The sequence below is a fragment of the Colletotrichum abscissum genome, assembly GCF_030869225.1.
Source record: "Colletotrichum abscissum strain IMI 504890 chromosome Unknown Scaffold_99.1, whole genome shotgun sequence".
Classification (NCBI taxonomy): domain Eukaryota; kingdom Fungi; phylum Ascomycota; class Sordariomycetes; order Glomerellales; family Glomerellaceae; genus Colletotrichum; species Colletotrichum abscissum.
Window position 1 is genome coordinate 21,775 of NW_026850546.1, and position 21,931 is coordinate 43,705.

The 21,931-nt window shown below is 52.3% G+C and overlaps 9 protein-coding genes across 9 annotated transcripts; 5 read left to right on the forward strand and 4 right to left on the reverse strand.

The window, feature by feature from the left end:
* Positions 1-1,390: 1,390 nt before the first annotated feature.
* Positions 1,391-3,622, forward strand: CABS01_16447 (uncharacterized protein; the record flags this gene model as incomplete). The annotated part of the gene is made up of 8 exons (XM_060549777.1): positions 1,391-1,402; positions 1,597-1,672; positions 1,725-1,862; positions 2,045-2,280; positions 2,367-2,575; positions 2,719-2,882; positions 2,939-3,399; positions 3,464-3,622. 8 exons carry the CDS (start codon positions 1,391-1,393, stop codon positions 3,620-3,622), a joined length of 1,455 nt encoding a protein of 484 aa, XP_060389375.1.
* A 2,255-nt stretch (positions 3,623-5,877) lies between these two features.
* CABS01_16448 (uncharacterized protein) lies at positions 5,878-7,799 on the forward strand (the record flags this gene model as incomplete). The annotated part of the gene is made up of 3 exons (XM_060549778.1): positions 5,878-6,239; positions 6,359-7,297; positions 7,349-7,799. 3 exons carry the CDS (start codon positions 5,878-5,880, stop codon positions 7,797-7,799), a joined length of 1,752 nt encoding a protein of 583 aa, XP_060389376.1.
* Positions 7,800-8,979: 1,180 nt separating this feature from the next.
* Positions 8,980-10,611, reverse strand: CABS01_16449 (fungal specific transcription factor; the record flags this gene model as incomplete). Its single annotated transcript, XM_060549779.1, has 2 exons — positions 8,980-10,085; positions 10,170-10,611. 2 exons carry the CDS (start codon positions 10,609-10,611, stop codon positions 8,980-8,982), a joined length of 1,548 nt encoding a protein of 515 aa, XP_060389377.1.
* A 67-nt stretch (positions 10,612-10,678) lies between these two features.
* Positions 10,679-10,948, forward strand: CABS01_16450 (uncharacterized protein; the record flags this gene model as incomplete). Its single annotated transcript, XM_060549780.1, has 1 exon — positions 10,679-10,948. The coding sequence occupies one exon, from the start codon at positions 10,679-10,681 to the stop codon at positions 10,946-10,948; it is 270 nt and encodes an 89-aa protein (XP_060389378.1).
* Positions 10,949-11,635: 687 nt separating this feature from the next.
* On the forward strand, positions 11,636-11,800 carry CABS01_16451 (uncharacterized protein; the record flags this gene model as incomplete). The annotated part of the gene is made up of 1 exon (XM_060549781.1): positions 11,636-11,800. One exon carries the CDS (start codon positions 11,636-11,638, stop codon positions 11,798-11,800), a length of 165 nt encoding a protein of 54 aa, XP_060389379.1.
* Positions 11,801-12,169: 369 nt separating this feature from the next.
* Positions 12,170-13,199, reverse strand: CABS01_16452 (uncharacterized protein; the record flags this gene model as incomplete). The annotated part of the gene is made up of 3 exons (XM_060549782.1): positions 12,170-12,321; positions 12,470-12,667; positions 12,734-13,199. The coding sequence occupies 3 exons, from the start codon at positions 13,197-13,199 to the stop codon at positions 12,170-12,172; spliced, it is 816 nt and encodes a 271-aa protein (XP_060389380.1).
* Positions 13,200-13,710: 511 nt separating this feature from the next.
* On the reverse strand, positions 13,711-15,084 carry CABS01_16453 (uncharacterized protein; the record flags this gene model as incomplete). Its single annotated transcript, XM_060549783.1, has 3 exons — positions 13,711-14,129; positions 14,365-14,678; positions 14,759-15,084. 3 exons carry the CDS (start codon positions 15,082-15,084, stop codon positions 13,711-13,713), a joined length of 1,059 nt encoding a protein of 352 aa, XP_060389381.1.
* Positions 13,941-14,594, forward strand: CABS01_16454 (uncharacterized protein; the record flags this gene model as incomplete). Its single annotated transcript, XM_060549784.1, has 2 exons — positions 13,941-14,037; positions 14,377-14,594. 2 exons carry the CDS (start codon positions 13,941-13,943, stop codon positions 14,592-14,594), a joined length of 315 nt encoding a protein of 104 aa, XP_060389382.1.
* Positions 15,085-19,613: 4,529 nt separating the features above from the next.
* CABS01_16455 (uncharacterized protein) lies at positions 19,614-20,620 on the reverse strand (the record flags this gene model as incomplete). The annotated part of the gene is made up of 2 exons (XM_060549785.1): positions 19,614-20,525; positions 20,582-20,620. The coding sequence occupies 2 exons, from the start codon at positions 20,618-20,620 to the stop codon at positions 19,614-19,616; spliced, it is 951 nt and encodes a 316-aa protein (XP_060389383.1).
* Between the last annotated feature and the right edge of the window lie 1,311 nt (positions 20,621-21,931).

The following is a 21,931-nucleotide window of genomic DNA, read 5'->3' on the forward strand; positions in this document are numbered from 1 at the left end:
AGAGGCTCGTCAATACATTTCGGTACAATGGCATCGTTTCTTCAGCGCCAGCAGTAGATGGCAGATGGCAGAGCTTTCATTTTATCGGCTAAGAAAAACCAATATTTCAAACCCGCCGCTAGGATCTCGTCTGACAATTGGTACTCGAGTTCGCAAGACCCACGTACCCGTTGCCGCTGCATTTTACAGGTTTCTCCCTATTCACGCCTGGGCATTTTCAGGATGTATCTTATGAACTAAGACACGCCTGTCTTGTTGTCTAAAGCTGGTTGCTAGTACAGGACAGATCAAGAAGACACTGTAGCCCTGTGCTGGCTGGACAGCGTCGGGCTCGCCGGCCCAGGCCGTCCGGGAGTAGCTACCACATCAGGCTAAACATTGCAGGAATCGTGGCGATGGCAATGGCGGCATACTTCTGTTCAGATTTGGAGCGCTAGTAGGTCTTGTTCCCATTGGAGAATAATCCCCTGCCCTGAACTAGAGGACTTCCCAGGTCTCCGATATCTACCTCATACGTGACCGCCATGAAGCTTCGCTGGCTTTGTCTGTCGATTTCGTAGCTCTGCGTCAGTTCAAAAGCATTCTCTCTTAGAGAATCAAGATAGAAGTTTGTACTTCTAATAAAATTGTAAGTTTCTAATAATTGTAACAAAGTTGGTATGGATAGTATGTTTTATACTTATACTGATCTAGTCTAGTTCTAGTCATACTAGTACTAGACTCGTATCTTTTATAGTGGACTGATATTAGAGTAACTAGTACGAGACTAGACTGATACTAATGTGAAGGTCACGGCTGTAGACAGCAGGTTCAAGTAGTAGGTTTGTGGTGACCCGTAGGGTCAGGTCTAGATACAAGACGTAACGCAAAGAAGAGGAAAGAGAGATCGCGCTGTGCGAGCAGCGCGTCGCCGCAAGAAAAGGGTCCATGGCTTCGCCATGACTTGTGATATCTTTGACACCACCCTGGCACGCGATGCCGTGGCAACTAAATACTACTAGTACTTTGCCCAACTCTGGTCGCGACACAGAGTACCTTTTGTAATTTGCCGTACCAATGGAAAAATAAGCGGAGGACAAACACCGGGCAAACGGCCAATAACTGACGGCGTGACAAAACCTAGGATACCCTCGCTTAGGTGAACTCACCGCATACAGTCATTACTCAGTTGACCACATAGTCGGGCCAGGACTGCCCTACAAGGGATAGATACCACTCGTTTATATAGATCTACTGCAGGCCCAGCAGATAACTCTAAGCAATACAACCATACTTATCCCCATCCATTATGCCACTGCTGACCATACTTAATATCTGTCACGGCGCCTCATGAACGGCTGAACGCCGGAGTGCTGTGCCGCTTATAACCTGAAAGGCCAGGCAGATCAATATGGGTGAGAACGTTCCTGGATCGGCGAATTTCAATAGTTTCTCCCTCCCGACCTTATTTAATACTCCGTGTGCCTTGACCAAAAAGTTTCTCAACGTCAGAATCATTGCAGCTCTTTCCGCTCCTCCCTTTTCGCTTTTCGCTCGTCGCTCTTTTTCTTCCAACAGATCCCGTTTCTTATGAGACCGCCCCATACACAAACATAGCTGGAGGCCGAGGACAAGGATGACGGCAACAGTATCAGCATCGTCACCATCAGATGGCCGAACCAGGAATGGCGAGGTAAGCGAAGGCATGGTAGAATCCGCGCCAGCGTCCGTGACTGATGCCGTAGGTAACACCAAGCAGCCCGGCTTCGCCAAATCGGAACTGCACGGCTTCAGGCTATACATGGTTCTTATCGGCGTCTGCTTCGGCGCCTTTGCCATGGCTCTCGATGTCTATGTCAACGGAACGGCTTGTCACTCTGCCAGTACACACACGAGCACACACACGCACACGCACACACACACACACACACTCGCGCGCTCTCTCTCTCTCCCTCTCGCTATCTCTTCCCACTTGAGGAATTGTCTGACTTTGCTCTTACCTTGGCCATTCCCTCCATCACATCCGACTTCCAGAACACATCACGCATATCATGGTATCCAGCAGCCTACACGTTGGCGGTCTGCTCGCTGACCCCCTTGGCGGGCAAGATGGCCAACGTCTGCTCGCTCCGCTGGGTTTACCAAGGCTTCTTCGTCTTCCTCGTCGGTAGTGCCATATGTGGCTGGGCCTCCACAAGCGAAATCTTCATCGTCGGCCGTGCCATCTCGGGCATCCGCGCAGCTGCAGTCACCAGTGGAGGTCTCACGGTCTTTTTGTCTTGGTCATATCCTCACCCCAACGTAAGCCGTTGTACATCGGCCTGTGCAGCAGCTGCTTTGCTCTGGGCCTGATTTCCGCCCCCATCATTGGCCACGCTTTCACAGAGAGGGTCACCTGGCGATGGTGTTTCTGGATCAGTCTACCCGGTGGCGCCGTCACCCTGCTTGCCATGTTCTTCTTTTTCAAGCTGCCGCAACGAGAAGACGAGCTCGCGACCACCATGAAGAAAGTGTTGAGTCTGGATCTCGTTGGGTCTTTCATCTTCATCCCCAGCATCTTCATGTTGATCCTCGCCCTACAATGGGGCGGAAACTCGTACCCTTCGAGGTCGATAACCATTATTGGCCTTGTGGTTGGATCAATCGTCATGCTTGGTCTCTTCACTGTCTGGGAGTCGCGCTTGGGGGACTCGGCCATGATCCCTGGTGTTCAGTCACAAGACGCACCATCCTGCTCAGTGTCATGTTCTCCTTCTGCCATCTTGGTGCTCTGTCCGTCTCGTCTTACTATCTCCCGGAGTGGTTTCAGGCAGTCCAGGGCGCTACTCCCTTCGAGAGCGGCATAAGGGTGCTGCCGTCCGTCATGTCACAAATCGTGGGAGCGATTTGTGCAGGTGACATTGGTATGTGCATTCTCAGTCCCCTCGCTCATGTTCCGGCCTCTGACCCGTCACCCCAGCCCTCAAAATCCGTTTTAACGACCCTTGGTTCTATGTCGGGCCAGTTTTGGTGTGCACCGCAGCCGCTCTGTACATCCAGTTCACCGTCTCCAATACCCCATCGAGCCAATGGATCGGGTTCCAGATCATCCAGGGCCTGGGTGTCGGCTTCGCCATGCAGATGCCATCTCTCATGATCCAACTGGCGCTCAAGGACCGCGCTAACCTCTTGCCCATCGGCATCTCACTAAACATCTTCGCCCAATTTCTCGGGGCTACCGTCGCGCAGGTCATTGCCGGTGCTATTTTCCACGCGCGTCTGGAGAGCCAGCTTGCCTCGCGAGCTGCGCTGTGTCACGACCAAATACGATTACTTTACCGGAGCGGTGTCGCCAACGTGCGAGCCATTGTGGACCAATACTTTCCGTCGCTGTTCGACGCCATCATGGAGTCGTACCACTCTGCCGTCGCTCAGACACATGTGAGCCCCCCATCTTGAAGGCCCGACTTCTCGCTCCCGAGCTCGCTAACAAGTCGCTGGAAAGTTCGTCGCCGTTGCCTCAGCGGTTGTGGCTTTTTCCCTAGCCTTCGGGATCGAGTGGATTAGAATCGAGGGGTCGGCTATCAAGTTGGGCAACCAGGACAATGTGGAACCGGCAGTCCCGAGCAGGGAGGAGAGGCCATCAGGAGCAACAGGGCATTGAAGCTCGCTTCTCCGTCTTTGAGTCTCGTCCTCTGTTCAGGAGAAACAAAGCTTGATAAGATAACCCGGTTGCAAAACAGCTACCGGGGGTGCAATGTATTAGGGGTTCTTTGCCAATGTTGTATAGATAGAAATGGCTGAGGTCGGACTAATCCTTAGACAGGTGATATCCCTGATGTATCAAAGACTTTAGAAGCCTTTTGACAAGGCACATCTCCTCTTAGCAATGATACACAACGGCCTTTTCCACTACCCAAGGGTTCATCTACGAGGACTATCACTATTTTGTCCATTCAACCAAGTGGTGTGTATTGCGTGTTGTCTTCAGCATTCAGCCTCTCTTCGAATCCATTTTTACCATGATCCCATAGTAAGACGACAGCGTAACAGAAAGACCACTTTCTCTGAGCTGTCAAGTGTATGTCATGGCGCATTGACTCAGCTGCGTAGTCCAGGCGGAATAGGTGACGATACTCGACGTACCAAAGCCACCGGCTCAGCTTCATCTCAATTTTTGTCATGCAAACGCCCCCGCACTCGATCGGATAAGTCTTTGCCTTCGCTCAGGCGGCTGGGCCACGCCTTCAACGTGATCAACCAGGAATTTGCCCGTGGATGTCTGAAGCCAAGCGACGATATGCCTACAAATCTGCATGGGTCGACAATCAGGATACCTGCAATCCCACTCCCGGTGTCCACATCGGAGGAGAACCCGGCGTCTGCCATGACACCCGCTGTATGCACCTCCTGGGGTACCACAGGGCACTCTCTAGCACGGCGAGGTCCGACGCCCGCGCGTGGCGGACGCCGTTTTCTAGAATAGAGCTGTTCATGTTTCGATGGAGCCATTGGTCGTCGTGGTCCTGGGCGTATGTCAAAGGCGTACCTGCCCTTTCGTGGGAAAGATATGTTTCTCGTATTGTCGCCCAGGTTTCTGATGGGCACCAAACGCTCGAAGGAGGCAAGAGCGCAGGGCCAGTTTCTTGGATCATTCCGTCGCGTGGAGGCTACCATGGCGGACACTGTCGAAAAAAGACCCTTCTGGAGACGCTTAACATCACGGACGGAGATGGGTTCGTCGGATACCCCGCGATTGGGCAAGGTGAGCCATTGACAACACCGTAAACGACCCGACGAAGGGCGAGGCTTCAACGGCTACCATGCAGACCCTGGCACCTCGCGACTCGTCTGCAGCCCACCCAATGAGGAATGTGGCCTGGACACCGGCGCGGTTATAACAGTCTCGAGAGATACGCTGATAAGATGAAGAGGGGTGGGTGTGCGAGAAGAGGGGGTGCCAGAGCAGACACTCGTACCTACTGTGCATACAGACAGGTATATGACAGGGATCACGGTCTTGGAACTGAACGCAGGGGGCAAGGTCGGAGGCAACAGGCCAAGACGAGTCAGGGGCGTGAGCTACTCAGCGAAGCACTCACGCTATGTTGCAGTGGTCGCCGAGAGATGAAGACGAGCGACTCACAGCCTGCAGCCTTGTGCGGGCTTTCCTTTGCGCAGGCCGAAAGCTCAAGGCCTGTTCCAGCCGCTTAGCATGTCAAACATGGAAAGATCTCCGTGTCCTCTATCGAAAATCCGGTCTCTGCAGATCGTCCGAGACCGACTCCACCTCATTAGCACGCCTACCTTAGCTCTTCATTCGTCCCGAACGAGCTAGCCTGGCTTTACACTGCAAAGTTAGCATCTTTTGTGAAGTATGTGGTTGTCGTCTCCAAGAGTCGGGTTCGCAGAGCGAGGCGGGCTACTACCTCGGTGACCCGAGCATGCAGTCAAGACCCATCCGATGAAGAGGATGACGAGAGGTATAGAGGCATCTCTACATGTCTTCCGGATGGACTGTCCCTGATGGAGTACGACATTGCCGGGCGGCTTGACAACGAGCCCAATCGGTGCTGCTGATCAAAAGTTGGCGGCCGGCTTGAAGTCACGGACTGCATGACCATGCCGTTTATCGCTCTTTGCGGAAGATCGCAGCAGCACCGCGGCGTCTTGCCCAGAGCCTAGAGCCATCATCGGCTTGCACTGGTCCCTGCTCCCATTCAGGGCGAAACCGACTGCCACCGCCATTCACGGCGTCTCAGACGATGGACTTGCCCTCGGACGTTTTCGTATCCCGCCGCGACTAGAACTCTGGGTGTCTCCTAGCCCCACGCTCACGACGCTCTCAACTTGAGTGCCACCGCTCCGGCTGGAACCTTCAATCCTCCGCTAGGGAGTACATACATACGAACCGAAATCATGGAGGCATCTTGGTGGGGCGATGAGCCGGCGGATCTCCCTAGTATCTTCCAACAATCAAACCTAGAACGCTCAGGGCGATTCGGCTCTAGCAGTGATTCTTTTTCTGTCACCACTTCCGGTTCTGGAGACGTGATGAACGCACCGCCGCCCTTATCACCACCGCAACTTCCCTTCGACAAACTTGACACGCATCCTCAGGAGCCCAGACAACACCACTGCGATTCATACAGCCCCCGAGAGTGCAGTTATCACGACAGCTTAGGAGATTCGCAATACGGATCACCAAGCATGGAGCCCGTTTACAACAACAATGAGGGCTATTTCGACATTGGCTCGTCCTCAGCTTCGGCTTCTACAAGGTTGGAAACCCCAACTCTCTTTTGATGTTTAGTTCGATTTCAAGAAAGGATGGAGCTCGTCGAAAGTTGGTGCCGGTCTGACATCTTTACCTTCACACATTCGAATGCTCCCTGCCTAGCATTTCGGCCGGGTTTGGTCTGCACCACAACCAGTTCCAGTTCCTTTCTAATGCCGATACCCTCGCCAATATGAAGAAGAAGCTCGCGCCTTGGAAGAAATGTGACAACAACGCGCCTAGCTCACACCCGAGTATGTCAAGCACATCGTCAACCGGCGGCTCTTCCCGGAGGAGGCCGTCCGGCGACATGTGCGTCCCCGCGGATATCGTGTCCACCAAGCTGCCGTTGCACCTCGAGACGTCGAGCCTACTAGACTCTCCTGACAGGTACACGCAGGCTCCTCACTCTGCCCTCCCACCTCTTCCGAAGCCTGCCGTTCCATCTCAGCTACGACTATCACTCCCCGTCCTCTCAAACAGGATCAACAGCGACGATGCGCCGTCACACAGTGACAAGGCGGACAAGATGGAAACGGGGGAGACCAATTCTACGAAGAGACTGCGGCTAGAGGACCCCATGAGGACGCACTACGACGGCGCCCGGGCGAAGCGCCGTGCCTCTATGGATCCCGATAACAGAGTACCACTTGCTTTCATAACCCAGGATGACTCGTTTCGCCGCCGCGATGGGAACCAAGGAGGGTCTCCCACGCCTCGACTGAGCGTTATCCCTCAAGGATCCATCTCTTCGTCATCCGGTCGCGCAGGGTGGTACAGCTCTAACCTATCGCTGCTCACCGAGAGCATGGGCTCGTCGTCGTTTAAGCGAGTCTCTCCAGACTGCGTTTCGCCTGGCAGAGCCGATCCCAGCTGCAGCCCTCCTCGCAGCTCTCTTTCTAGGGCACCCCGTCAGCGGGCCCTTAGCGAAAGCCGGCCTCTCACTTCTCCCCGCAAGCTTACGGGGGTGAGCAAGCCTGGGGGAACTACGATTTCGGAGTTCTTCATATGCGATTGTTGCCCGAAGAAATCCAAGGAATTCGAGTCGGCTGAAGAATTGGCGTAAGTACAGATCCCGCAAACTGTGATGAAGTTCCAGCTCACCGTCAACAGGTCTCATCAAGCCGAGAAGCAGTATGAATGCAAATTCTGCGGAAATCGATTCAAAAATAAGAACGAGGCAGGACGCCATGAGAATGGTGTTCATGTTCGCGGACACAGCTGGAGTTGCCCGGACTCGGATCGCTATGATCGTACGCTCCACGACAGTCCCAATCGCCCCGGTGCAGCAGACTCCTGTGGTTACTGCGGTGAGGAGTTTTCTGGAAATGGGAGTGGCCCTGGTGCTTCCGCACCGCGACACGCTACCGACCATGACTGGGGAGTGCGCCTTCGCCACCTCCAAGAAGTCCACAAGGTTGGGGTATGCGACACGAGCAAGGAATATTTCCGCGCAGACCACTTCCGGCAGCATCTGAAGCACAGCCACGCAGGCACAAGCGGCAAATGGACGAACATGCTGGAGAATGCTTCCATGTTGAATGAGGGTCCAACTCCGAAATGAGCTCAACCTGGCAGGCGTGACGTATCGACGAGGGCTCACTAGAAGCTATCATGCGGCTCACACGGTCATACACCGGACACGAAACCTCAAGGGCGGAACCGCGCCTTGGTGTCAACCGACCCAGCTCATACGTCTGCCCACGATCGGCACGATTCGATACCGAGCCGGCGACGCGCAGGGCCCGAAGAGCCTTTTTTTCTTGCTTGAGGTAGCAGAAGCTCTTCGCTCCACTGCCAAGTTAAAGTGTTTCTTGTTAGCTTCATGAGCAGTACAAAAATTCAAGAGCGCTCTATTGAAGCATGCCGGCGGAATTCACAGGTTTTGTGCTGGCTAATTGCAGGCATCCATGTTTTGGAGCTTTTGGACACCGAGTGGTGTCCCTTGGGGCCTTGAACATGAGTTTGACAAATTACAAAGATGATCACCGAAGGAACCGATGGCACAGCTGGATGCAAACGGCTGGTAAGAAATACAAAGATCGATCAAAAGACCTTCACTCGCTCGGCTGCGCCCTCTGTGTACAGCTCCCGCTGAAGTTGGGCAGCGGACCATCACTATTGCAATTGACGGCAGGAAAGGAGAGCCGGAAGGTGTTTAGGTTGCTGCAAACGGCCTCCTACCTACTTACACCTCACAGAGGAATCGTAGGCTCTGACCATCGGCTTCCTCTCATATACACACGCAGTTCGATATACCAATGGTTGCGCTTCGTACCGGCCGGAAGGCTTGTTCTGCTGACGTGTATACCACCAATCACCTTTCATGTGCGCACAGAATGGGGACTTCATCTTTCCCCAAGTTCGGGCCCGTAGACCATCTACCCCGTAGCGAACTCCTGTATATCCTCCAGCATAGCACCAAGCCGCCAGCCTTGGCTCAGTTGCACAAAGGAGTCGATACTGACTCCTTCTGCGTTCAGACTAGCCATCGTGGCTTTAAAGCGTTGGGGGTACTCCGCTGTCAGTGAGTTGTGACAGATGTCTCTGGTAGGACCACGGTGATTCGAACCTTGATAGAATACGTCGTCGAGAGCGGCACAGGATGACGTGTGCCGGAAGTCTTTCCGCTTATTTGTGACAGTCTGCTAGGAAGGCCATGCTCAAGATAAAACGAAGCTATAGTAGCCCGTGTTCCATCGGGTCCGTCGTTAGCCGTTGGCTGGCCGTCGTCCAGAATGTTGTCACTGCTCCGGGTTAACGTACTTGGAGGCCCTACGCAAGTAAGGCGCAACCTTGTTCAATGCTTGGAGAGCGATGCTGACGTTTCCCACCTGCGCGCCCTCGGATTTGGCCCCCGAATTCCGTTCCTCGATGTCCTTGCCGACCATATGATTCTGAGTATCCATGTGAGGGTAGTGCCATGCGTACGTTCCCACAAGGGCTGCTTGCCAGATCGCGAATATGACCAGTGACGAATGAGGTATTTCGTTTCGGCAAAATGATACGAGGTCGATGATTTCGCTGGCAGTGCCAGCCTTGAAAACCTGCTCCGCGCTTCGCTTCCAGAAGTCGTCGGGAACAGTGCCGGGATCGAATGAAAGCTCATCCAAGGGGCCGATTGGCTCGGAGCAATCGATGGCGATGAAAGGGATGTTCTCGCGATGCAGAATTATTTTGCAGAGAGCAACCAACATGTGGAGTGGCACATATCCGCTGCTGCCGTTCTTCCAAAGGTTGGATTTAGACCAGGTGAACGACTCTGGAAGGTGAGCGTAAAAGGCCTCTATCTTCTTACGCAGTCCATAGAAGGTCGACTCTTGGTCCCACGGCGGAAGCAATTCCGTAAGGCGGCCGCCCTCGACACTGTATTTGGTGATGTCGCCCCAGACATCAGCCAGTTGCACGAATTGGCTCAAAAGACTGTCATCGATTGGTCGTCCCACATCCTGCCGTACCTGGCGTAGGAATTCGGTATAGACGATACGGCCGAGATCGAAAGCGTATTGGGTGCATGGCAGCTGGATTTCGAGATCTTCGGACTGAACCATGGAGACCCGATCAGATCCGCAGGATAAGAGACGATCCAGTATCAAGCAACTGAACATGGTACGGCGCCTGACCTCCTGGTCTGAGGGTGGTTGAGCAGATGGACTTGACCGAGGAGACGGCGCCAGGATTTGCTTGCGGGCCAAAGGCTGGTCTCCAAACCCCAGTCTTAGAGCTTGAGCCATCCGTATGGCAACGCCGACATACATCCATGCAGCTAGGCCGCCCTTCGGCTGGCTCCACTTGTGCAAGCCAAGCATGAGGTACGCCTGGACACGGGCGACAGTAGCCGCTGTCAGAGCTGATTCGAGTGGTCCCAGTGCTCTCGAAAGAGCATTCGCGAAGTACTACGATGCTCTAGATGGCTTCGGTCTGGGTAGAGCACCGCGAGATTCAGGGCTTGCGATTTTGTCTTGTGTGATATGTGCCACAAAGTCGACCAAGCCAGGGTGGAATTTTGCAGTGAGAGTCAGAATGCCCAACAGGGTCAGATTTGATTCTGCTGACGGCTTCTTGATGTCTTTATCATGAATGATGCCCTTGAGGGTGGGGAGATGCAAGAAAGGGATCTCTGTAGCGAAGTGAAGCTTATAGATGTTGAAGAGTTGAAGCCACACATCGACGGTAAGATAGGATGCCGAAAGCAGTGCCTGAGTACGCTCGGCCAGATTGCTTTCCTCGGACGTGGTCGTTTCTTCAAGCTTCTTCACTCGCTTGTTCGGATGTCCGACTCTCACTTGTTCCGGCGCGGTTGGCGGCTGTGACCGTTTCGGTGGTCGAGACGGTGGATCAGGAAACTCGCACTTGTGGCCTGTCTTTATGCACATGTCGCAAGTTGATCCCGTATTGTCGTTATCACATTTGACTTTGAATTTTCGGCATCGCAGACACGCTATGCTGGACCGTATTGGCGGCTGCATGGCTCTGGAGGGCCTCTTTGAACTTGAGTCTCTCTTCAAGGGGAGCTTCGAGCCATCGTCGTTGAAAATGATGCTGCGGTATCTGACCTCGGCCGGAGGTTGCCCATCTGTGGGCTCTGCTGTGGGCACGGAGGTTCTCCCCGATGACCAACCGTTTTCTTGCCGTCTACTCTTCGGCTTGATTTCAGTAGAGGACGCCGTGGATGCCCCATTGGAAGCAGACGCAGATGACAGTAAAAACTGAATAGAAAGCTGGGACGATGCCATGGTTGATTAGGCCTGTAACAGGTTCTCAAAGCTGGTGAGAGGTGGTGGACAGAAACCTGAATGGGATACCTGGCACACCAATCGCCAATGAATTTCAGATCTGCGAAGTCTCGCAGCGTCAAGACAATATTTTGGTGGCCGATCGAGTAGAGACAGAGCGACGGGTGAGTTAGAGATGCGGACACAGGCCTACAATGTGTGAAATGGTCGAACGACTGGTGCTAGGCATGCAACAGGGCGTCTGTATGACTGGTACGAACGGTAAGTATAGAGAGTTGTTCTGCTGGTGAAAGATGAGGTCGCAGCGCAGAAATCAGCGGAGGCGGGATTGCAAAAGTCATGGGTTGGGAAACATGGTCGAAATAGAGCCGCCGTGCTGCCAGCCCAAACTGCATGAAGGTGCACCGGGCGTCGCCGGCTATCAAGTCTGTCTCCTTCCTCTTTTCTCGTTGTCACCCTTGGTTCGCTTGGCTTTGCCCCTGTGCTATCTCCATTACCAAGATCTCCCTGGCATTGGCTAGAGTGATAGAATATGGGATAGACATGTTTGTGCTAACCCTTTCGCTGCCAAATAGCAGGCTGCTGGTTGCCCCTCCTTTCCTCTCTTCATGGAATGGCACACATCGAACACACTCTCTATCCCTTAGACGCCTAGTCAACTGACATGCTTCCATTCTCCCTACATCCACACCAAAACACCACCCCGAAGAGCCGCTTGGACTTCGGCGTCGTAGTCTCAGCCTATGGCAACGCTGGTCTCTACTTAACCGACTCTGGCCGAGAAGCACCGTCCCACGCCCGAAGAAAAGGGCGCCATCTTGTCACCTAGTCCTATTGAGAGACGCTCTAGTATACTGCGCTCTTCGTGGGGCGCGTCACGAACTGGATCACACCCAAGGGGCAAACAATGTGGCAATGTCTTACGTTCTCACAAGTTATACTGGCAACGGTACGTCTGCATCTCGTTTACTTTTCTAGACGAATACCACCAATGCTGCCACCTCGTCAGGCCAGCCACATAGAGCGCGAACAATAACAAGTCATCATGCGTGAGAGGCTTTGAATATTGTGACAACGTTATCAGACTACCAAAAGTTCTTCCTTGGGGCCTTGCAACAAGATAAAAGAAGATTGAAACCGAGTAAAAAGAATAAGGCGCCAACAAAGTACAGGCGGTCTTCGAGCGGTTCGGCGGAGTTCAGAGCTTGCCGCTATCGCTCGTTATGTCGGTGTTCGAGTGCACAGAATGTGAGCTTGATTCTCCACCGCCGCCGCCATCAGGAGAGGCTCTCCCTGCTGACCTGCTTTGGGATTTGTGGACCGTTTTATGCTCGATCGAAATCGTCAGTCCTGCCAGATTAAGAGGTCTTTCAAACGCCTTCTATCTTGTTGACCGTCGTTACCAAGCCTAGTCAAGCTGACGACGCACAGTGACTGTCTCTGGAAGTTTTCTGCAAGGTTGTTCATCCCGTACGAGACCGACATCGTCCAAACTAACCTGCCGTGCCATTCGCAGATTCATCCAGAAAATTGAACCATTCCTGGATGGCATTTTGACCAAGAGCAACCTTCGGTGCAGCAGCGCCTTTCTTGACGTGAGCCTGAGGTTGAGACAAGTGACTAGCACCAGTCCGATTATCTCGGCGAATGGAGCACTGCTGGAAGTGCTCCTCGAGATCGTCTCTTCGCGAGAAAGCTTCGCCACAAAGCACACACTCGTGGGGGAATTTACCCGTTTCTATTCATGTTCCTTGTCAGGAACGCGCCTTCTTGAATGTCTCGTTGCAGTCAGGGCAAGGATACTTGCCATCAGCATCGTTGACAGGAATCACGGTGCCCTTGGTGTTCCCAGCGCCGGCGGAAGTAGCGGCAGGGCGGCCAGGAGCGCTGGGGAAAATGCCACGGCGACCCTGAGAGCCGACCACGTGAGTAGGCTGGTCAACCTCACCCACGCCACCGGCCATAACAGCTCCAGGGCCGTAAAGAGAGTTCATTCCAAACTGGGGCCTGACACCACCAGCGGGTATGGGGTACAAGTGAGGGGAAACACGTCCAAACGCTGGGTCAAACGCGATGGGCTGAGGATGAGAAGAAGCCATCGTGATCTGGGGCTGCGTAGATTGAGTGCCATACGCATGGGGCGAGGGAGGGTACTGGTGTGTCTGGTGGTAAGGACCGCGAGGCTGCTGCTGTTGCTGCTGCTGCTCTCGAGGCGGGTATGGCGACATGTCGTTCCGGGCGTCAGGAGTGGTAGGAGTCGCAGAAGTGTGAGGAATCGCAGTTTATTGAGGCGGCAAGAAGGTAGTGTACTGGGCCTGACGAAGCGTCATGGCGCGGAGATGTTGCTCCGGACAAACAAGAGAAACTCAGATGTAGTGATGCCCAGTCGGGAGTTGCTCAGGATCAACTCGCCGTCAGACGAAGGGTGGATAATGAGTGGCAGAATGGGGCTCCGATTAATCCTATCGAACGTTGTCTTGCGAGGTGTCGAGAATAGGGCAGAGGCCCGATCCTTTTATTTTGTCTATTTCCTCATCTGTGTCTTGAAGCTGGAAAAATTGAAACTAACCCTAGCAACTTGATCAAAAAACTAACATCTGTCTGGCGCCGCCAAGAAAGAGATCAAAGGAAAGGGGTGTGCATGGAAGGGAGGGTGAGAAGACAATGTCGACCTTGCCAGGGTGTTGTCAAAGGTGTGCCTGTAGGCACTCTTGAGCAATGCTAGAGGGTGCCGTCCCTTCAGAGATGGGTAGTCCTACAGCGACCTAGCCGGAACAGCAGAGCAACACAGCCGGAAGATCGAAGCCTGTACCCGTAAAGTCGTTCCGTCTGTGCTGAAGGTCTAGCCACTCCATATCTCTGGTTGAACCCCACGCGGAAGAGGGATGGAGCGGTCGAAGTCGTTGTGAGCAGCACAGATCGGCGAGGCAAGGATGCGTGAGGTGCTCCGTTGCCGACAAAAAGCGCAGATGCCCTCACAAGAGTTCTTCTGGACGAAGCCTCACGCGGGCCGCTCGCACTGCTCCGCGGACGGCAGGGAACGGCGTACTGGAGCAGGGGTGGTTGGTACCTGACTGTATCGGCCAGCCACCTTGGTTCGTCGCCATACGAGGCTAGCGTGTGGGGGATACCCACCATGCGCATGCGATGCGATGGGACTGGGGGGAGGGGTTGGAGTATTCCTGCACATTCGGGGCGTGGGCGTGGGTAGGGCGTATGCATGCCCCGTGGCAGCAGGGGTCGAGGGTACTGAACGGCTGGTGTCGGCCTAGCAGTCGATGAAAGGCCCACAATGAAGCGCGAATCACTGTCCCGACAGCGCTAACCACTGGCGCGCGGATCATTGGCCATCGCAACGACACTGTCAAACAAGAGGTAGCTGACCTGACGTACGACACATCAAAGTCGGCGAGCGCACCAAGAGGACAAGCACAGAGCGCAGGACCCGGTGTCGACGCTGCATCGAGGCAGCCATGCCGATCGTGGCGCTGGCTATCCTGCACTCTCCTCGCGCCGCCGGGCAAGCTTCCCCGAAGCGCGACCACGACTCTAGCCAGTTGGCGGTCTGCCGGGTTCTGACAATCAGCCAGACGCGGACAGTCCTGCAGGAGCCACCGGCTTGAGGCGAACTGAAGCCGGCATTGCCTTGGCATGTCCTCACGCTGTTCGCAGATGAACCCATGCGACTTGGAGGGTGGAGCGTGAAGCTACTGGAGTAGCACCCTGTGAGTGGAGGACTAGCTTTCACCCTCGTCGGATGCCCTCAGGGGGCCAACGAGGCACTGACAATATGCATACGGCCGGCTGTCTGGCGTCGTTACTCCCACTACCAACAGCCAGTTGACGGGATTCGGCGCTAGGTAGACGAAGAACCGCCTCACCACTTAGATGCGCGATGGCCCTTTCCGCGGATCGTTGTGCTTCCTTCAACCCTTGCGTAGCCCACTGATGGCACTCCTCGTCGTCAGTCATTAACAGAACTCCAAATATGTTGGTGGCTGACCTGGCTCTGTGCATTCCGGTCGCAACCCTCGTGTGGGCTCTGTTCACTGTTCCGATGGACAAATACGTGAGCGCAACGCAGATCGTGCATTCGCGGCCAGGACCAACCATGCTGATTTGTTCTCAGATGAAGCTGTTCGTTTGTGCCGCCTGCGTGGTCGTCCTTGGAGGCGTGGTGCTGGCGCTGACAATGCGCCTGGCGGTTCGGTGTCCCTCCTGCCTGCGGTTGATTCGCATGTCCACCCTCGCTGGTGGTGGGCTTGTTCACAGCGAGGAGCTGCTCCCTAGGGATCTTGGTGACCCCACCCTAGGTAAGGTCAGAGACGGTGGAAAGCCCCGGCCAGGGTACAGAACGTGTAGGGTATACTCCCTGAGCCAGTACAAGAGTTTTCATGACGCTCAGAGCACTCGAAAGGGTCCCGTTTCCTTAGTACTTCCTATGTCATGCTGAAACCCCGTAGAGGAAGCAGCTTGCCCAAGGCCTTTCCCGACTCATTACCAAAAAAACTACTCGGGGGGGCCTTGAAGATGTAGCAAAACCGCTTACCGGACGTTACGCTGGCTTCCACTTCTAGCGTCCCCATATCGGCGCAGTCCAGAGGCGCCCCATATCATTTCGAATCGCTAAATGGTGATGGCCCGGTAACGAGGTTGACAGGCACGATCCCGCCGTGAGTGAAAAGTTGATGAGGTCGCGATAGTCTCTAGGTAACCAGTTTAGGGAAGCGAGTATTGCCTATTGTGTCATCCTCGAGACAGAATGCTTCTCCTCAGCATCTTATAGTCAGCCAAAACTCGGTACCACACCGCTCTTCGGTCAGCCATATCTGAGATATCCGCCGAGAAGAACGCCCCGTGGGCTGACTGGATGAATCAAGGCAACGAGCCATCCAGGCAGCTACTAGAAAGGCAGACAGCATGCACAGGACGCGCTCAGTCAGTCCCCAGCAAGCTCATGGACACTGCATCTGGTTGTAAACGTCTTGTCTAAGAACACAGTAAGAGACGGTCCAAGACACACAGGACTGTGTATGCGTCGTATACATGCAGCCCATAAATACATACTGCGGCGCGTCTGGCGTGGGTTTGATGAGATCGTCTTCGGCTACTCTGCAGATAGTCACTGGCTGATGGGAGGGTTCTAGTGTCGGCCAGCCTCCATCAGGTGAAACTCGTTGCCGGAGCAAATGGTGGCAAGACCTGTACTGTGATGATTTACGTGCCTTGTTCGTCGAGAAAGCGGGAGGCGGAAGACCCGGCGCCCGGCTCGTGATGGGTGGCTGAGGAGAGTATCCCAAAAGGCGTGACTGTGTGTCCGATGCTGGCTGGCCAGACCGGAGAGAGAAGAAGCCGGGATAACTGCCTACGACTACGGGACCCTAGCCCTTGTTTTATACAGCAGATCAGGTCCGAAAACAACGGGTATTGTGGTCACAGGGTGCTTGTCGCTCGCACATAACAGGACGGCCTTTTCAAAACGGAGTGGCAATACTTGAATTTCAAATTTGGACGTTGTACCTTGGCGAAACCCAATTCACAGGGTTGTGGAGGACGCATATAGCCAAAGCTACCATTGGGATATTACCTAACTATCGCGTAAGAAGCTAGAGACAATTGAAGTCAATCAACTCAAACCCCACCACCCCCTTCTCCCTCTCCCCTCTTAACCAACGACGACGAGTACTTAAGCCGAGCCTTCTTCTCATGCCAGTATCAATGGACCCAACTAGCAAAGAGCTTTGTGGGATGGTTACGTTATTCCCGCTCGTGGCTACCACCATAGTTATCTCCGTAGCCTGCGCTGTATTTCTCAGACAAGGGAAGTCCTCGAAAAGTTCCAGAAAATCTAAAGTTTGTTGTTGTCCAGTTAAATGTACAAGGGAAAGCCGACGGGTCCGCTTTGTGGAAAGTACCGATAAAGCTATCACTTCGTCGTTCCCATCAACTGACGAAAAAACACCTCTCGACGTGGAACCAGAGGCAAGATTCGCCTAGCATAGTATACCGATAGCCAGAACGCGAAGTGGTCGTTGCGTGAGACTTCCGAAACGATATCGGGACAATGGACTTGATTAAAAGTCTATTTCGGATTAAAGAGTTGTTCTAGAACGATGCAAACCTACGTCTAGCTAATCATAAAGTGAGTTCCTGCTTCTTATAACACCACTAATGGACAGACTATTGGACATGTGTGTGTAGATCCTGGTGACACGTGGCTTGATCAAAGAGTGACTATATTCTTTGATGTCTCTTCTGAGTTCACTATCCGCGTGGCGTTTCAGGATGTGTCTTCGTACGCGACTAGAGATGGTCACTTGTCGTGACATCGACGTGACTAGGCGCATGTTCAGTCATATCTTACTGTCGCACATTTGGTCCCAGTAGTTGTTACTCCAATAACTCGCATATTTTCATTCTATTACGAAGCGAGATTCTACGTGGAAGACATGCATAGTTAAAACGGCTTGATTCTTCGAAGTAATAGGCTTATACGAGACGGGCAGTCGTTCCGTGGTATGCGATCTTGTGCGGTGATAGATTGAGTAGTACCATGAGCGGCGTTGGGGGATCTTCATTTCCTAAATACTTCCGCATTCAATTAATTAGACAGATCCGTGGCGACCATACGTAGAGCAAGAAGCTCAAACTAAGCTCAGCATATTGCTGCGTTCTGTAATGCGCATAAGACAGGACGATCTAAGGACAAGGTAGATTGGTATATATACCTAAACACCGCCCGAAAGTCCTTAAAAACTGCTTGTGGGTAATATGTTACGCGTTTCAACTATTTTCCGGAACGACAAGCCATGGTGTATTATTGCGTCCGTCTCATATGGACTACAGCCGCTAGGGTTCTTGACTATAGGCACAATATAGGGAAGTGTAACTTCTAAGAACTTTTAGAAAACATGTTAAATGAGTTATGGTGTTGCCCAAAGCAAGTGGTAAAAGATGGCTTGCCTTGTAAAAGAAGACATCGTAGTACTACCTACTTAGTATCTCTGGCTAATACTGATTACGAGTTTTTTATAGGTACTTAGCAGCTCAAGATGATCAATTGCTGGTTTAAGTTTGAACTGAATAGTGGGCGTGAAAGGCGTCGGCTATAGCCGATTAGAGTTTTGCCGTAGCAATGATTGTTATTATGAAATTTGCTTATTATGATCTATCCCATTAGTCTTATCGTCATTGAGGAAGTCTATAAGCAAGAGTAAAATTGGATTGGAGCTTGTAGTCTATTCGGAGGCTGAGATATAGTACCTCGCGATCTAAATGCTGGCTCTTTGCAGTCCTTTCATAATATTTTTGATGATATTAGTTAAAACGAGTTTATAATTTATGCCACCTGCGAAGTTTTTCTTGGCCTTAGGAGGTCCTTTGGCGTCTTTTTTGGACTCTCCGAATCTTAGGCTTTGATTTGAATAAGATATATTTGTACGTGTTAATAAAAAGAGTAAGTGCCATATAAATAACAGTCACTAAATCTATAGTGACATAATACTCTTCTCAGTGGCTAGAGGTAGCTGATGGGTTGGGAATGGAGAAGGGCTGAGCTTGGTTATAAAACTTGACTGCTATTCTCTCTCACGCTACCGGTTTGGGCCAGAGTGCACTCGTGGAGATGGAATACTTCTCTATCTTTCCGAATTGTACTTAGACTTGCTTGTCTACTGGGAAGAAAACTATTCCGTTCAGGCTATTTTTAATCGGCGTGGATGGGTGGTGCGAGCATATCCCGACTGGAAAACATTCATTGTAGGTTCGGCCTCTTTGGAATCCGATAGATTGCCTTCAACCCCCAGAAGAGGCTCTTAAGGATGGTTTGAATACAAGCACGACCCGCTGAACTCATGTGTATGGATTCTGTTGACAAAGCTATGTGCTGATAGAAACTTCCTGGAAGCCCCCCTGATCTGACTGATGGAGTGTAGCAGAGCAGAATCGGAATTCCTATACGGCGATGATACGTAGTTGCGTGTCTACATGCGTGGCTCCATAGTTGTGAATAGTAGCTCTTGACAATGCGTCTCTGCATTTCTGCTCTTTCACAGGCTTGAATGCCTGACATACTCAATGATGTATCGGGTGCTCGCGAAGGAGGTAGAACGACGTCATCAGCTGCGTCGCTAGCTTTACCGAACTCCGACATAATTCTGGGACATGGCTGAACTACGAACATGAAGCTCTTGACGGAGAGAAAATGGCCCTCACTAGGGGGCATATACTAGCGTTCAGATCAGCCCTAGTCAAACGAGGTAAAATCACGCAATCAGCCATAACAAGGGATGTATTCAACTTTAGCCTCGGGTTGGCCACCTGGGGTCACATAGGGCCACCTGAATGCAACATCAACACAGAAATGCCACAAGTTATCCGGGCGACTATGAATTGTCACTGGCAATGTGCGAGGACATCGACTTCCGGCTATCATCCCAACGGAAATGCGTGACATGAATACAATACTACTCGCGTCGACGGAAACCTGACATAGTCCTTACAAAACTAAGTAAACAACGACAAAGCTTGCTATCCTTTTCCTCCACAGCTAGCCACCCATCTATTCCGGAGGACCATTAACGCTTGCTACCTCGGACCAATAATGCGCCGCTCCCTTCACCATTGCCTGCGTCGGATCCTAATTATGTGCCATTCAACGTAAATTCAACGACTTTGCTCTTTGCGATATGCAGATAAAGCCTGCTGACCGAGCGTGGGAGCGTGCGAACAAAGCAGGAAATATCCTCGATGAACTCGGTGGCGATAGAGACGGCCTCTAGCCTCGAAAATCCGGCCAGTGAAGCGATACGTCCGTATTCGTGCGGCGGATATCCTGTCCCTACAATAAGTTCCAGTCCGTGAAGCTGAGTTGCCACCGGCTCCAAAGCTACTAGCATATCTGAAAGTGTAGCAAATAGCTCCGAGTCGGCGTTCGCATCGAATCGGAAGCTACATTCCACCACGCGAAGTCTAGGGCAGTTGTTGCGTGGGAAGTGTTGGGTGCCGTGGGAACTTGTGTCGTCTTTGAAGAACTGGGCGTTGATGAGTCGAACCCTTCTGACGTTTGGAAGATTCAGTCCTTCGTTAAGTATCCGAGGATTAATGATGCAGTCATCAATCCTAATTTCTTCGAGACTAGGTGCCGCGTCGAAAAGACCAAAACAGGCGCTAAACCACAGCGAGCATTGACGCCGTAGATACTGTACTCTGAGAATCTTCAGGCTCAACAATGGAGTTTCCCTCAACCGTGTGAAGTAGGATGCGTCCTCAATGCCAGAGAGACGTAAGTAGAGTTGAGTAAGGTTCGGCAGCACGTAAAACAGGTAACGCAAGATGACCGCCTCATCGCTCCCGTAATCATAGGTCAGATCTACGTCGGATTGTGACAACTTTCGTCTGAGGTACGGAAGAGTCCTCTCCGAGCGGACGTATCGATCTGCAGTAGTATCCAGTGAGAGGACTCTTACACCAGAAGCAGTTGGGTTTTGGTCAATTGAGCAGACAGTAGCTTCCCATTCCCACCTGCCTATGTCAATTTTTAGACAACGTGGTAACTGACCACAGTCATAAGACAACAATGCGGCGTATTCTTTCGCTTGGACTGGCTTACCTTATTGTGTCTTGTGGATAGCGCTCCCTTGATACTCATCTTTGCTGTATTTATTTGGCGGAGAGATGCAAGCCGGGAGATCGGACGATAGCGGAATAGCAGAGACGACAGTTGTCGACTTGCAGGGCATATATATTCGATCGTCCTGCAGCGTATTGCACAAAAACACTATGTCAGCAACAGCCACCATCTGTACACAGATAACATCCCTTTCAGCTCCTCTCTGCAATAAGCTTTGGAGAGGAAACGAACGTTCGTCACAGTATGGCCAAAGGGCGGGACCTTATGCGTCCTTAACAAATGGACAAACACCAATAACCATTGTAGTTAACTCATCTAAGTCAGACAATCGCAGCAAAAAAAGAAAAGAAAAAAATAGCCAAGCAGGACGAGCTACTATCCGTTACCAACACTAGTGGCGTTGAGCCTTTAAATTGGCTCACGTAGGTAACAGCCGCGATACAACATACTATTGTATGTAGAGGTCTTCTGACCAGTCGGTTAGTAACCGATCTTTGAAGATTTGGCTTTTGATAACCAAGTGGAGACGCCGATGCGAGATAACACAGTTCCCGCGATTCACCAATCGGCATGGATTCTTTGCACAAAGCAAGCTAGAGAGTGGAGTGAAACCATACAGAGCGGAGCAGGCGGCGCTGGGAAGGCGATCAACCCTGGCAGCATCCAGCTTCTGGTTCGGGCGGCGTTTTGACCCACATCGCAACCCCAGCTCGTAACATCCGGAACTGCTTGGCATGGAGAACACCGCCACTCCACCGTTCAGACTCTTAGACTCATCAGTGCCAACAGGTGCCGCAGCTTAACCTCCCAGTCTCGTTTCGGGGTGATGGCGGGTGCCGTGCGTCTGAGAAAGGTCCCAGGGAGATGTCAGTTTCGTTACATCTCAGTAAATATTGTGCGTCTTTCATCTACTAAAAACCGGTTATAGGATATTGAGCTTACTTCTGACCATGTAGGAGGTAGATATTGTTATTGGACGGAATGGTAGATGATAGGGCCCATGCGAAGGATCACACAGTGGTGAGCAATGATGAGTGTAAAGCATCATATGATCAAGGCCTACTGAAGTGCGATCTCGATGGTATTGATTAGGAGCACGGCAGTTGTAAAGGAGTGATGCGAGCAAACAGATACACATAACGACAGGAATACATCGAGGGAAACGATTTCTGTCATGTGCCAAGGCACGGAGCCACTCGCCCGTTAACGTCCTCGAGCCTTATACTCCACTGCGCCTATCCCGCCGCATAGTCCGTTGGCCATGCGCCCGTGATAATCACAACGGTCCATTCTGAAGATTCGCATCTCGTTAGCCTCATGGGTAGTGTC